Here is a 16,491-nt window from a genome sequence, read left to right as displayed (position 1 = left end):
AGACTGTCAGAGAATCATGCAGAGTTGGAAATGATATCCAGGTGGGTGATTTTTACCATACCAGCTTCACATTGACCCTTATGGAAGCTTAAAAGCTGCCAAAAATCCTCTACAGGAAGTTTCTGAAGAACGCAGAGCATGAATCTCCAACCATCAGAATACGACTGAAATTCTTTAGCTTCCTGAAATGTGGATCTTTCTCCTCTGGATGGATCTCCTCTTTCTTCTCCCCTTCCCTTGGATCTTCCCCCCTGACAGGATATCTGTTCGTAGAATCACAGAATCACCAGGGTTGGAAAGGACCTCCAAGATCATCCAGTCAACATACCACTTATTGTCAGTTTTTGTTTTCCTTGTTCTAAATGTGTCTTAACCCAAGGTGGAAGTTGGGCTGATAGGATGGACCACTGGTCTGGAGAGCTGCAGAAGTGGCTGTTTTTCCATGGCCATTAAGTGTAGTAGCTTCATTGTCAAAGGTGAGATGGGTGGTTTTGTAAGGAGGTGTGTTTTTGAGAGGTCTTGCTCATTGCAAAGCAGAGGAAGAATTTGATGAATAAAGAGAGAATTTAGTAACCCAGGGAGTCCCGCAGAGCACGCAGATCTGCTGTGGCTGAAGCAGAAGCAAGTTCTGTGGTTTGTGAGTGGATAATTCCTAAGGAAATACTTGAAAATGATTTTTTCTGGAGCAGAAGGGAGGAGTCATTCCCATTTCTTTGGATATTGTATAAGATGTGCTCTGAATCTGAGAATAAAACCAGTGAGCTCCTGGTGTCTTCTCCCATAGCAGCAGGAAGTGTTTGTAGATGTACACGGTTAGTTTTGCTGCTGTATCATTTCCAGTAACTAAATCTGTTAGATCCCAAAGTCCAGATGTGTAGTAGTTCCTTTGGGAAGGAGTGGGATGATTCCAAGTTTGATGCTGGTGCCTCCTCTGCTTTAATCCACCATTTGGCCGTAGAGCTGATGCCCTCCCAGGGGGGGATTTATTTAAGCCCAGTGTGTGCTTTCATGACTGGTTCCCTGACTGAGCATGAGAGGTGTAATTGCTCCTCAGAGCCTTTTTCTTAAAACCCACCAAATTCAGGGGGAAGAAGACTCAAAGCATAGGGAGCTGAGACCTTCTGCATGGCACGTGATGGTAATGGCTGATGGTCAGATGATGATCTTAGAGTGTTTTCTAACCTCAGTGATTCTATGATAAGTTAGCCAGGACCAGAGATGCCATCCCATCATTTCCCAGCTCCTGCAGCTGTAAGTCTTTAGATTTCTGTCCTGACACTTTTGACCTCCCTCAGGTTACAGCACATTGACTCACCAACCAACTTCCTTGCTGCAGACCACTGCATCCCCTTGCATGTAGCTTTACAGAATCACAGAATAACAGAATGGCCAGGGTTGGAAGGGACCTCAAGGATCATAAAGCTCCTGTCAAATGCAGGGCCACCAACCTCCACATTTCATAGCAGCCCAGGCTGCCCAGGGCCCCATCCAACCTGCTCATGATCGGTATTTGGATTCCCACAAAGTGGGCTGATTGGGGTTATGTTGATCCATAGCAACAGAAGTGGTTTTTTTTTTACTCCCCTGAATTATTGACTTGTGTGTGTGTGAATGGCTCACGGATAGAATGGGAGCAAATTGGGTTGTTCCTGGTGTGACCATTACATTACCACTCTGTGATCTCTCTGTGCTGCTTCATTCCCTGTGCACCTACCTGGCTGTTGTGGTAGATCATCTGGAGGGTGCTCTGTAACCAAGGCTTGCTCCCACTCTGTTATCAGAGTGTTTTTAGGCTTGTTTTCCCTCCTGGAGACTCCCTAGGCAGCTTAGGCACGTGCAGTCTTTGCTGTTTTGCTTCGTTTTGTTTTTTTAATAGATTGCTCTGTATGTTAGCAAAGGAAAGAAATCTGAATCTGAAGAGGAGAAGCTGATCTGTAAATAAGTGGAACTGTTTAATCTACATGTAAATGTTTGCCTTTTCAGCCAAAAGCGATTGAAAAGAAGACTCAGCTGTCTGTCCCAGCTCATTTGGTATGCGCTATTACTGTACTCCATAAAAAGTGGCAGCCAGTGGGGAAAAAAAACAGCTCAAAATGTCATCGATCTGCTAAGCGTGACTGTAGGGGTTGCCTAAGGGATGAGAGCTTGGAAATTCCTTTCTGGGATGCAGAAGTGTTTCTTCGTGCTTGCATGGGAGACAACTTCTGTGTGTTTTGTTCTGCGCTGTTGTCTTCTGTGTGGGCTGCAGTTGTTTTGCATAGCAATAAGTTCATAATTAGACACCAAAAAAAGTATGACTCCAATTATTCTTGATAGCAGTTTCATTAGAGAGGAACTCCGCTGTGCTGTGTGACTGCTCCTTCTTTTTGAGTGGTGTGACTACCTCTGCTTACAAAGGTACAGCCCTGCTGTAGTCCTGGTGGGTCCTTGTGAGCAGTTACTGCATCGTTACAGGCTGAGTCCTCTCCTGCACATTTTTGGGATCCAGGAGACAAAAATAACAAGCGAGAATCTTTTTCTCCCTGTATGTCTATCAATCAAAATGATAAAGATATTTATGACTTGCACATTTTAATGGTGTAATTAGATATAATTACATGTTCAAATGATTACACATATGAACACTAATTACATAATTGAAGACAATTATGCTAACTAGGTAAATACATAATTAACTAAACATCTCTGGTAAAATCGAGGAAATTTGTACGCCATCCAAAGGAAGGAAAATCACAATAAACAACAAGTAGTAACCCTGTGGGTCTGACAGTGGAAATGGAGAGAGATGCCCAGAGCCTCAGTAGTATCCCCAGAGCAGAAGAGCCCTTAGGTGCAGATCACAGAATCACAGAATGGCCTGGGTTGCACAGGAGCACAGTGCTCATCCAGCTCCAACCCCCTGCTGTGTGCAGGTCGCCAACCAGCAGCCCAGGCTGCCCAGAGCCACATCCAGCCTGGCCTTGAATGCCTGCAGGGATGGGGCATCCACAGCCTCCTTGGGCAACCTGTGCCAGTGCCTCACCACCCTCTGGCTGAAAAACTTCCTCCTCATATCCAACCTAAACCTCCCCTGTCTCACTTTAAAACCATTCCCCTTGTCCTGTCACCATCCACCCCTGTAGATCATTACCATGTGCTGGGCAGTGCCAAATAAATGACTGCAGTGACTGTCAACTTCACAAGTTTTAAACATTTGCTGATTAGTGTACGTCTTTCCTTTGGAAATCTCTGCTCACTCTTGTTTGATAATAGGATGTTTACCACAGCCTTTGCTCTACATTCTGCTCCCTTAGCCCTGTCCTTTATTTTTCATTGCGTGCTGAACCAGGTTCTTTTTCTTAATTAGTTTCTGTTTGCTGTTCTCTTGATATGTGGCAGCTGTTCCCTGCTCCCTTTCCTTGGCACTTGGTGGGAGTCATATAAAGGTATGCCAAGAAAGCTCAACAAGACATGAATGATGCTACTGGTGATTATTGAATTTCTGATCTATTTTCTTCTTCTTGTGTTCTAATTTGAAAATAAGCTCTCGTCTCAAAGTTGGGAAGACTCAAACACGTGCTGCATTTGTTTTCCTTTTGCAAATATTGTGCTTTTTACGACTTTTGTGAGGGTGGATGGTGATAGGACAAGGGGGAATGGTTTTAAAGTGAGACAGGGGAGGTTTGGGTTGGATATGAGGAGGAAGTTTTTCATCCAGAGGGTGGTGAGGCACTGGCACAGGTTGCCCAAGGAGGCTGTGGATGCCCCATCCCTGCAGGCATTCAAGGCCAGGCTGGATGTGGCTCTGGGCAGCCTGGGCTGCTGGTTGGCGACCTGCACACAGCAGGGGGTTGGAGCTGGATGATCTTTGAGGTCCTTTGCAACCCAAGCCATTCTGTGAATCTGTGGTTCTTTTTGAATCAGTTTGCATCCTTGGCCTTCCTTTCATCATGGCAATAGTTTTTTACTGTTAGCCATGCAGCAAGGTTATATTTTGGATGTGGATTTTTTTTTTGTAATGTTAATAGAAATAATTTGATAATTGTGTTTGATAATTTCAGTTGTTCCCTCTGATTTCTAATGAGAACTAGTGGGGTTGGTGCAGTCCATGGTTTTTGCTTAGCAGCTGTTGATCTTTTCTGGTTTTAGCTCTGCTGATAGGATTTTGTACTGAGTTACAGCTTCAAGATTACTTCTGGATTCCCTTTTCTGTCTTCTACCCACCTCCCCAGTTCTGCCACCTTTCAAGCAAAAATTGATGTTGTTTCCATCCATTGCCATCACAGCTAAATAGGGTAAATGTCAGGATCACACTCTCCTATTTGGCTCTATCAGTTTACAAAGTGCACCTCAGCAGCTCAGCAGCTCATACAGCTCAGTTAATGCTAATGGATTCCAGAGATTGTGCATTGATTCAGGAGGTGGTCTGGGATTGAAGGGGGTGTTTGCCTCATGCTTTGCAGGATGCCATGCAGGGAGGGCTCAGGAGTTGCTGGCAGTGTCCAGTGAGGATGTGAAGGCAGCACCCAGTGGTCACCAGAGCTCACTATTTGGAAGGGATTTTCCTCTGCGTGCAGCAGGGCTGCTTATCAGCAGTGTTTGAAATAAAGCACGATTCTCCCGGATTACACCTTATGAAGTTTTTAAAATGGGAACTAGTTTAAATAAACAGACTGATATTGCATCGCAGGAAATCGATAAGCCTGGTGCTATTTGCAGAAGACAACGCAGTGGGAAAAGAGCCATTTAAACCCGGCGGTTTGCGATGCTCCGTTAAGGGGATTTAATGTGCTCGAGCAGAGGTGTGCCAGCTCAGCGTGGCGATGCCCAGTGCGGGTGGTGGTGCTTTGGCCCTGCAGCCCCAGCACTGTGCAGGTCTCCATCTCATAGCATTCGCCATCTGCACTGAAATAGCTTTCCCCTGTGATCCTATTTTAGCTACGCCATGCTGGCGTCAGCCGCTGCTGCTTTTGTTTTCTTGTTTACAGGCGTATTTATTTGTGACGCTTGTCAGTCAGTTGGGAGGCTGCACATCTGCTCAGAAACATCCTCATAGAACGGCCTGGGTTATAAAGGAGCACAATGCTCATCTAGTTTCAACCCCCCTGCTATGTGCAGGGTCGCCAACCAGCAGACCAGGCTGCCCAGAGCCACATCCAGCCTGGCCTTGTTGAAGCATCCAGCATGGCCTTCCTGCTTTCCAGTGCAAGCAGCAGTCAGGGTTTGTGTTAGGAAAGATGAGAAGAGGGATGTTTCCTTCTGTCTTCCTCAGTTTAAGTGTCTAGATGTGCTCTGGCCCTCTTGAGCACTTGGCTGCTCCCAGGGGTCTTGCAGAGAAAGGGAACGGGCAGAGCGCAGCAGCAGAAGCTCTGCTGCCTTAAGGAATGCTACAATAGGAAAAAAATAAAAGCATCAGTTTTACACTGCCTACATTTCAGGATGCCTTTGTCACTTTGAAATGCAGTTTTATTATGAAAACTGACTTTAAAGTTAAAAAAAAATGCTGTTTAGCAGAGAGCTTTTCCTTTCTCTGTTTAGACTTCAGTCTTCTGAGTTTAACAACAGAAGCATGTTTTTATGCCTTTCTGCTCTCAAGGGAAACAAGCAGCTCTGGGAACAGAGGAGCTGATGGCTTTTGGCTTCCTACTTCTTGTGCTCTGGTTGCGCTGCTGCTCCCCAGAGTTCTGTCCTGCACATCCCTGTCCCCAGGCTGGAAGGAGATATGGCCTCTGGACACCAGGAGTGTGGGATCTGTCACTGCCTTTGTCAGCCCTGGGGGAAGCCAGACACTGGGCTTCAAAAGGTTCTGCAGCCATTTAGTGTTTGGATCTCCTTGCTTGGGAGCTAAAATAGCTGTTCAGGGTAAGGGGAGATCTTGATGTCTTGGAATCCTGTGAGGATGGTGTGGGTTCCAGCAGGCTGCAGTTGTGCAGGGGAACTGGGCGATGGAAACCCAGCAAAGGGAAGGTGGCTGCTTTGGGGCCATGAAGGTGGTTCCTGCACTGGAGGACACAGAGTTTGTATCCATGGTTCTGTGCTGACCCCCAGTGCTCCTGGAGAGGTTCTTTGGCACTGCTGACTGTGATTTAAGGAAGCACTGAGGATGAAGGATCCTTTGTATAAGCATCTTAGGTTGGAGTGGCTGGGGAAAGCCGTGCCTAATCTGTTCTGTCATTGCCTTTCTTTGGCCTCTTCTGTTGAAAAATGATCTTCTATCAACTGCTAATCCCTTGTTCTAAAAGTGTTACTGCTCTACCTCTTCAGTCAGTATTCCAAAGTTGCAGAGCTTATATGCCACGTTTCTATGAATTTAATGAACATGGTGGCTTTCTCTGTACCATTCTGCAGTGGTTTGTATAACCATCAGAGTGGGACCGTTGCCTTAGATTTTATTCCATCTGATTAATTTCTGTTTGCTACCACCAGAAAACCTCTCAGTGTTTTGATCCAACAGCTCAGAGCAGCGATGGAGCTGGCAAGGAGCATGGGGCTAGCTGTGGTTCCAGCTTCATCCTCAGTCCTTATAGCTTCTAAGTCAGGATGGGGCCTTCCCAGCAGCTCATCCTCACTGTGAACACTTTCCAGTGGCCACCAGATTCTCAGCTTTCTCATCACAGCATCGCTGCTGTAACTCATGTGACTTTGGTTATACAAAAGTCTCCTTGCAATGGTGAAAATTTAAACAAGTGTCTTGTATTTATTTGCCTTCAAACCATTTAAGAACTATAGTGAATGCATTTCCATGCATTTTAAGTTATGAGGATGTATTTATGACTCCAGTGTTTTAGCATAGTATATACCAGCGTTGGAAGGCCAGCATAAAAATTAGTAACTGAGAATTCAAGCAGTGCTGTTCCTCTGTCATTCTGCCCTTAGATCATGTTCTTTATCATGAGGGTGAAGTTGTATTTCATTTTGAAGCAAGTTAATGCTTCTGAATGCAAATCCTCAGAGAATAATAAAAACCATATCGTTCACAGGTCTTCGGATCGTTTCACAAAGCTCACTGAATAATTTATTTGATGGTCAGTGAATAATTTCCCATCAGGAATGCCTAACTGTGCAAGGCATTGTATGTCTTGCAACTGTTGACGTTGTTGAGGTTATATTGACGTGGGTGGAAGTAGGGCTCCGTGAAATTAATGGAACTCAGTCCTTTTCAGTTGATGCTGAGAAGTTCAGCTGCTATACGAGATGGAAAAAGACTCCATCCTTCAGTGAAATATTGACAGTAAAACGTATATTGATTAATCAGTAGGAAAGCGCAAATTTTTTGAAGCAGTGAAACTTCTTAAAGTCATAAGGAAAATCATTATAGTCAAAGGAGGATAAACTACTGCAATTAATTATTTAGCAGGTTATAAAAAGATGTTTTGAGAAGATATCTATGGATGTTTCCCCAGACACCCCCTTTTGATAAGGAAAACCAGGCTGTTATAGGATCCTGCTTATCTTAACGCAAGAAGTTGCTTTACTTATCTAACAGAATCTTTTTTGCAATTGAAAGCAAGTTGTTTTACCAGCTTAGAATCATAGAGTCATAGAATCACCAAGGTTGGAGAAGACCTCTAAGATCATCTAGTTCAACTGTTCACCTACCAACAGTATTGCCCACTAAACCAAGTCCCTCAGTACTACATCTGAATGTTTCTTGGGCACCTTCAGGGACAGTGACCCACCACCTCCCTGGGCAGCCCATTCCATTGCCTGACCACCCTTTGGGAGAATAAATTTTTCCTAATAACCAACCTGAGCCTCCCCTGGGGCAACTATTCACCCCACAGTTGTAATGATTTGCTCGTTAATTTCTTCCTACATTGTTCAGGTCACTTAAAATTTCTTCATTTGTGTGTAGTCCACCTTTAGATTTTCAACCTTCAAATGAAAGAAATCCTTCCTCCTTCCCCTGAAAAATGGAGGAAATTCTTCATATTGGTGTTCAGGCAGTTTAGCCATGTGTGATGCCTAACTTGTTCTTTGATGGCAGTGTGTGTTTGCCAGCTTAGACCCAAACTACTTCAAAATAACAAAGTCAGCTTTTCTGCCTTGCAAGCTGCAGTTGTGTTAAACATGTAGTTCTCTTTGAAAAAAGCTCGTTAGAGAAAGCATGTGCTTCCCTCATCTTACTCCTCTGTGCAGGTGGGGATGCGCAGCCCCCTGCCATAACCCTTCTCCATCATTTCCTGGGTGCTGAGTTGTGCTCTGGTGGAGCTCTGCAAATGCCTTCTCAGCATTTATAGGAAATAAATCAATGTGTTCTCTGAGGGGAAACATACAGCAAATGTAACAGGAGAATTGTCTGGAGGAAAACTTCTGTTTGCTGATGGCTTTGGGTTTTGTTGCCTGGCCATTCTATTCCTCCATATCTGGGTGTTTCCTGGTAATGTTAATAGGGATTTAAAAATGAATTTGGGCTGCTTACGAGGTGTATTATCCCATTGTTAATTATACCGTGTCTATAACGAGTAATGATAATACATCAGGTCTGTCTTCAGACCTAGCAGTGGCATTCCATCCACCATTTTCTCCAGTGTCACCTCAGGGTCAGTTGGTGCCCTGCTGTCACACAGTGAGCTGCTTGGCAAAGGGATGGGAAGAGGTGATGCCTCAAGGAGTGCTGTAAACATTTCTCAGTGCTACGAGGAGTTGGAGTTGCTGTGCTGTGGGGAGAAGCTGCATTTTGCTCAGCATATCTGTGAGATTTGTGCATGCAGAAGGTCAGTTCATACAGAAATCCTGGCTTGTGCTGCTGGGGCTTGGCTAGCTGTTGGGTGACTTGGCTTTAAGTTGAGAATGGAAACGTCTGTCTTGCAGTAGCACAGAAGTTTCAGAAATGAAGGGATAGGTAGCTCAGGTCTATATCAGATGCTAATGTCTTCAGTTATTCTTCCTGCCCATCGGTTTATTTTCCCTGCTTTTCCTTGTGTTACACCAGTCGAACTGGAAAGCAAATTGTGAGGTCTGTGGCACTGAATCAGAACGGATCACGTGCTGCGTGTTAACACTTGCTGTCTTTGATCAGTTTTAGATAAGTAAAAAACCTGTGCTTTTCTGCATCAACCCACTGAAGCATTAGTTTGTGTGTAAATGTGAGCACCTGAGTTGTCCCATGAAAGTCAGGGGCACTGGCCATGTGCCTGTTTTCTGTGGACATTGCTCAGCCTTGTCTCTGTGTTGCTGTGAAGTTAGAGCAGGGCTGGTACTTGATGTTCAGAGTGGCACCTCAGCTGCTGCAGACCTGAAATAGATTTGGAAGTGGAAGAGTCTCCCATTCTGCATTTGGTTTCTCACTGACAGCAGCTTAGTAGCCCTGTTGAAGATGGAGGATTTTCATTTTTGGCATTAAGAAGGGTTTGCTTGGGATTGGCTGCTATGCCAGTCTTGATATTTCACACAACAAATTGTGTGCAATCAACACCACTTTTACTAGAAGCTGTTTTTATTCAATACAGCAGTATTTCAGACCGTGCTGTATCTAATAAATAGGAGGAGAATCTCGTATACCACTGCAGCATCCCGATAGCCCAAAGCAATATCTAGTCAAATGAATCTGGACGTTTTGTACCCTCTGTGCCACTGGGCATGCTGCATCCTGTGGCCCTGCTTTACTATAAAAGCCATCGAAACTCAACACCTTTCTGCCTTTTTTAATCCATACATGTAACTAATCCTGTAACTTAGAGACGTGAATGTTCTCCTTTTACATATGGTGAGGCTGAACTGGTGAACGCCTGGAAGAATTGCTGGAGTCAATGTGAGCTTGCAAAGTGAGCACAGTGCAGAGTTGTGCTGGCCAGCAGGGTTCAGATCAGTGCTGCAAGGCCCCATAGAAGGGAAGGACACAGATGGGGTGCTGCTGGTGGGGATCTCCATGCCAAGGACACTGACCATCTCTGTGCAGAAACCTGAGGGTTGGACAGCCCAGAAATACTGTCTCTTCCACTCGATGTTGGTGTAAACACATAAAGCATAAAATGGAGATGTTTGTGCACAATAACCAGAAATCAGTACAGCCCATTGTTTAAGACATAGGGTAGAAGAGAGGGGGAAAAAAAAACCTCCTTAAATGTTTCAAAAAATTCCTGCTTATGAAGAATCAGGAGATGGAAGAAATATATTTGGAAATCAGAGATTCCCAGGTTCTACATTTGTTTGCTCACTGATGGCAGCTTTCCATCCCCATCCAAAATAGTGCAGCTCTTAGGAGTTGGGCTCAGTGATCATTGTGAGCCCCATCATAATTCAGTATTTTGCACTGTGTCTTCTGTGTTTATCATGAAGGTGAGTGCTTTTGCTTTTGGTAGCTGCTGCGCCAGTCATTGCTTTCACGAGAATAAAACTAATCTGGAAGAAAAACAAATACAAGGGACTTTTTTTCCTCTTCTTTGGTCATACTTTAAGATGGATTTTTCTGAAGGTTTGTGTCTTTATGCATAAAGAAATGTAGCACATCCCAGTGAAGCTGTGCAAAGAGCTCTGTCACACCTGCTGACATGCAAAGGAAGACTTTAATCTCAGGTGGGGATTTTAGCAGTGGTCAGGAGAGACTCCACATCCTTGTTTCCTTAGCCATATCAGAGGGCAGCAGCTCAATTGGTGGCAGTGAGATGCCATACGATCCCAGCCCAGCATGAGGTGTATCTATTTTAAGGCATGTATTTACTGTGTTCGATATCAGTGCTGCAGTGTACGAAACAAACTGTCAGAACTTTGTTTTCTATCAGCTGTTTCCAAGGGAAGAATGAAAATATCCTGTGCTTAATCTATTGAAAATATTGAGTGGTGACCCCACCACTCCCTGGGCACCCTGTGCCAGTGCTGGACCTCTCCTTCAGAAAATCATAGACTCATAGAATGGCCTGGGTTGCACAGGAGCACAGTGCTCATCCAGCTCCAACCCCTGCTGTGTGCAGGTCACCAACCAGCAGCCCAGGCTGCCCAGAGCCACATCCAGCCTGGCCTTGAATGCCTGCAGGGATGGGGCATCCACAGCCTCCTTGGGCAACCTGTGCCAGTGCCTCACCACCCTCTGGCTGAAAAACTTCCTCCTCATATCCAACCCAAACCTCCCGTCTCACTTTAAAACCATTCCCCTTGTCCTATCACCATCCACCCTTGTACCGTCCATCCTACCTGGTGAAATATTTAGAGAAGGATGTTTCCTTGGAGCTGATGCTCCCCTCTCAGCTCCTGTCTCCAGCTGATGAAAGCACTGACCCAAAGCAGATTGCAACCCAAACCCTAAATCAACGCATTTTTCAGAAAATCCATCGATGGCATGGTTTGTTTTTATTGTTGATTTGGTTTGGTTTTTGTAGAAATAAGAATTCAGATTGTATGATTTTAAAGATATTTTAAAGTTTGCTGATATTTACTATTTTAATACATAGAATCATAGAATCAGCAAGGTTGGAAAAGACCTAAAAGATCATCCAGTCCAACCGTTCACCTATTCCCAATAGCTCCTACTAAACCATGTCCCTCAACACAACATCCAGCCTTTCCTTGAACACCTCCAGGGTTGGTGACTCCACCACCTCCCTGTGCATCCATTCCAGTGCCTGACCACCCTTTCTGAAAAGTAATACTTCCTAATGTCCAGCCTGAATCTCCCCTGCCGTAGCTTGAAACCATTCCCTCTGGTCCTATCACTAATGGCACGAGAGAAGAGGCCGACCCCCAGCTCACTACAACCTCCCTTCGGGAAAATATATAGACAGTAATACAATCTTTGGCAGATGTTATTGAAAACTTAATTTTTTTTTTATCTGCTGCTTTGTCTGGGCAGGATTAGTTGGTAGAATCTGAGAAAAATCAGGCGAAGTATTCTTGCAGTTCTTCTCACCTACATTTTTAGTTATAAAAAGGTAAAGTCTGCAGTTGCAGGAATGCTGCCTGAGGGCACTGAAGCTGTAGAGTGAAATATGGTTGTGTGTACCAGGGCATCCACTTCAGCCAATCCAGTGCTGCCAAGGGTGTTGATGGTTCAGGGAACAGTCATGCATACATAAATCAGAGGAAAATGTAGGAATATAGAATCATAGAATCGCCAAGGTTGGAAGAGACCTCCAAGCTCATCCAGTCCAACCATCCACGTATCACCAATATTTCCCCACTAAACCACGTCCCTCAGTACCACATCTAAATGTTTCTTGAACACCTCCAGGGACGGTGACTCCACCACTCCATGTGCAGCCCATCCCAGGGAATTACCACTCTTTTGGAGAATAAGTTTTTCCTAACATCAGCCTGAATCTCCCTTGGTGCAACACGAGGCCACTCCTTCTCGTCCTATTGCTAGTTGTGAGGGAGAAGAGGCTGACCATAAGTAGGTACAACCATTTAAGTCATGTTGTGGCCAGATGGGTTAGAACAAAGTCATTCATAAAGACTGAATTATTGTGAATGAATTGTTCATAAGTTGTCTTTGACATACACATGTTTTATAAGAAGAAAAGGAAAGAGTGATTTGTTAACTAAAGACCAGAACTATGGCAGAGCAGTGATGGTGTGTGGGTGAGATTTCCCAATATGCAGTGGTAACAGTGAGTGCTTTGGAAATTGTGTCCTCAGAAGCAAGTGAGCGCGTATCTGTGTGATGGATTAACATCTGTTAGTTCAGTTTGTGCATGCTATGATGTGCAGGTGTAGCTCTGTAATTAAAAAAGTTTGTGTTATGACTAGAGATGGCTCTGACCTCTTGATGAAACAGAATTTATTTCCTTCCTGCATTATGCACGCTGTGTGGATAGCACGCAGGGTGTGCTGTGTTACTTCTGCGTTAGAAACAGGGTTCTAAGCAGGAAAGAAGGTTATGCACAGCCGAAGCTGACAGCTCTATCTGATAGGTACATCTGGTTGAAGGGTTGCTTTGTGCCAAGTAATGGGGAAAAATGCAGTATCTGAACTACATGCATACTCACTTAATCTGCTTTAAAAATATTTCAAAATAGATTATTTATTATAATTTTATGTATATATATATATTTATATAATATTTCTTTATTTAGAATCCCCTGCAGTAGAGAAGCAGAGATGCTTGTTTGGGTTTTGAGGCCAGTACTTGCCATGGTGTCCCATGAACCCAATGGTCCCCATTTTCCCACCCCTCCCCACCCTGAAAGCAGCATGATGTTGGTTGTGACAGCAATGATGCTGGTTGTGTGACAGCAATGCCATGAAGGTCGTTGTGTTAAACATTGAGGAGAGCTTGCATACCCAAGGATGGATTAAGAGGTAACCCCAACAGCTTGCACTGAGTGAAGCCGTGGAGGACCTCGATGAAAAAAGCTGTTGAGGCTCAGACATCTGGCATTCTGATGCCCGGTTTCTTGATTAATGCATTCACATCGTGTCTCAGAATCACCATTCTTCTGAGTTCATTCAATAAATTACAGTGCAGTATTGATCAGAGTGTTTTCTTGTGTATGTTGAGTTAAAGCTAAGGTAAATAATGACCTGAAGTGAAATCAGACCACTGACATTGCTGAATATCTTTTAAGAGATGATCAACTACTCCTTTCATTCTTCAGGAGTCTCCACACACACTACAAAATTATTTACTTAGTTGAAATCATGCCTCTTGCCCCTGAAACATATATATATATCTTCATGTTTAAAGCTGTCTGTGTCTGTTTACAGCCAGACACATTCTTGTTGAAACACTTCATAACGAGGAGAAGATTGGTACATCCAGATTAAGGCTCAGGGTTGGAAGGCGTTTGCAATTATAAAAGGCAAAAGTGGCATCTTCCATAGAAATGCTACTGTAATTTTTGATATAAATTACATAGAATTATCTAGATGCTGTTAATACCTGCAACACATTATTTAGATTACATGTTCTTTACTAGGAGAGGCTGTATTTCATCACTTGAAACACTTTGAGTGAGAGGAATAGGAAGAAGAGCAAAATCTTGCCATCACCTTTTTTCCATCTAAGAATCAAACACAACTGTTTTGATAGTTACGATTACACAGAGGGAAATAAAACGTATGAGAGTCTCAGTAAGTATCTTAAATACTATTTTGAGATCGTTTGTAAGCATTTGAAATATATATATGATGAAATTGTATTCTGCAGCATGTGAACACTGTGTGTTCCAAAATTATCCTGCAGCACATTTATATGGATGATTTAAAAGCCCGAGAGCCAAGAGTTTATAATAGAAGTACAGACAGATTGAGGCTGGTAAATATAGCAGCACTAATAGTGTCTGAATGTTGTAGATGTGGAGTTTGGCATATTTGCTTTATTCCAAAGCAGCAAAACCATGCAAGAGTTATACAGGTCACCTGGCAAGAGGGCAAAGCCACTCAGCCTTATGATTTTAACAAGCCAGAAAGAGGTGAAAAATGTTATGAAATATTTCTTACTGTGATTTCAGCCTCGGAAGCCGCACCTGCACTTGTTTCAAGGGGAATAGAATTTATGTAAGCTGCAACCATCATGAATTTAGGGACATGGTTAGTGGGTATGGTGGGGATGGGTTGATGGTTTGGCTTGATGATCTTTGAGATCTTTTCTAACCTTATTGATTCTGTGATTCAGTTGCTTTTCCTTATGACTGGTGACCCTGGCTTTTCTTCTATTCTAGCTTCCTAAAAGAAAGTTCCTTCTGCAGCAGTAGGGTGATGGTTGTCTGAGCCTCAAAGGGCAAAGGAGGAGGAATAACTCAGTTCCAAGGACTTTCTCCTTGCTGGCTTGTTTGCTGGTTAACTTTACAAGTTACTGATGCCTAATTTTCATGGAGGGTTTGCATTCCCATTGGGTATTAAATGCAAAAGCCTTTTGCAGTGACTGCTGGTCAGCCCACATTGCTGCTGGGAGCAATGGATTCCCACATCGGATGGTGGTGCAGTTTCTTCATGGCACATTTTGTCTCTTGCCACTTTCTGGAATGGCTGAGGTTTGCTTTATTCAGTGGGCTATATGGGTTTTATTGAGTCCGCACCATAGGAGCTTTGTTTCCTTGCTGGGCCCAAGACTCCTGACCCTGGCAGCTGTTGGGTGCTATGGGCAGTTTGATGACTTTGAAATTGAACAGTTCACTTCAGAAAGTCTGTACATTGGGAAAATAATTGCTAGAGTAAAATGCAAAAGGCATTTAAAAAAAAACAAAGAAGGAATAGGTGTTCATCATTTGCAGTTTCAGGCAAATGCTTAACATCAGATTTGGTGGTAGCTGTTCTGAAAGTACTTCCTCGCCTTTGATGAAAGCGATTTCAGAAAGAATGGTTTGCATTCACAGCACGTGCTCCCAGTGAGATGCCTGTTAACAGGGAGTTCTTCTGCAGCCATTTCAGCTCTGTGTCACCAGCGGGGGCTTGGAGTTATTCCCCACATCTCTGCCACGCTCCTGGCTCTCCGGCCGCTGGTGAGATCTCCAACCTGCAGCTTCAAGTAACGGTCTTTTTTTTTTTGATGCTTGCTCAGATCAGGTGGACCAAAACAGCGGGAAGTGCGTCTGACAGATTTCAAGACTCAAGTGTCTTCAATGAAACGCTGCGGATAGCCAACATCCAGCGCCACCAGGGAGGCCGCTACTACTGCAAGGCTGAGAACGGCCTGGGCTCACCGGCCATCAAGTCCATACGAGTGGATGTGTACTGTAAGTAATGGCAGGGAGGTTCTTCCTGCACTCCCCTAGAGAGAAGGGGCTGATTTGCAGGGCTTCTTAACATACTGTCAACCCCACAGCCACCATGAAACCATGGGAGTTCAGGGCACGTTGTACATCTTTGGGAGTAGTTATGCTCGGAAGTCCTGTGGCTGCTCTGGCTGAGGTCAGGTGGAGCTGCTCTTCTATGGACATATCTTAAAAACAATAATTAAAAAAAAAAAAAAATTCACAATAAAAGTCCATCTCAGCCTGGTTTGTCAGCAGCATGCTTATGTAGTACGGAGCCCTTAATTCAGTGCGTTTTGACTCTTGTTCCTGTCAGAAGTGATGAAAGAGGAAATGCAGGTGATTTTGTCTTATTTTGCTTTAATTGCTGCTCAGATCGGTGGGTTTTTGATTTCGGTGGCAATCTCTTCACGTTCCCATGGAACTGTTTTAAAAGCTACCCTTGAAATGCTGGGCGGTGAAAGTGGTGAAAGCATGGAGATTGTGGTGCCGTTGGTCACCTGGGCTGGCAGGAAAAGAGGAGACAAGTGAAAGCATGAAGGGTGTATCCAATGTGCTTGCAAAAAAGGGGATAAAACTGAAAAAAAATCCCTATCTGACTTGTACATACGGCAGGATCGGGTGAGGCAATGAAGCTCGTTTGTAATCGGGTAGTTTATCACTCTAGGTTTAATGACAAACTTTGTGTTTAACTCTATAAATTATGTGATTGGGTTCAGCTGTTGGAAAGAGATCGGAGTGCTCCACACAGCTGTTGTGCACACTTCAGGTTAAGGAGAACAGTCAAAAATCTCTTTGAAGTACTTCAAGGATGGAAAATCTTCGCAATACACATTTTGGAGACTCTTCTGATGCAAGCAGTGTCATGCAAACAAGTGTGTTT

General features: G+C 44.0%; 1 protein-coding gene across 3 annotated transcripts in view; it reads left to right on the top strand.

Moving 5' to 3' along the window:
• The window catches only part of MDGA2 (MAM domain containing glycosylphosphatidylinositol anchor 2), a 340,836-nt gene that overhangs the window by 103,844 nt on the left and 220,501 nt on the right, over positions 1–16,491 (top strand). For all 3 annotated transcript variants that reach the window (XM_048949134.1, XM_048949136.1, XM_048949137.1), the window contains exon 3: positions 15,416–15,590. In XM_048949134.1, the coding sequence (XP_048805091.1) occupies positions 15,416–15,590 (175 nt within the window). The remainder of the gene's footprint in view (positions 1–15,415; positions 15,591–16,491) is intronic.

The sequence above is a fragment of the Lagopus muta genome, chromosome 6, assembly GCF_023343835.1.
Source record: "Lagopus muta isolate bLagMut1 chromosome 6, bLagMut1 primary, whole genome shotgun sequence".
NCBI classification, from domain to species: domain Eukaryota; kingdom Metazoa; phylum Chordata; class Aves; order Galliformes; family Phasianidae; genus Lagopus; species Lagopus muta.
The sequence above is the reverse complement of the archived record's forward strand: the minus strand, read 5'-3'. Positions and strand labels throughout refer to the sequence as shown.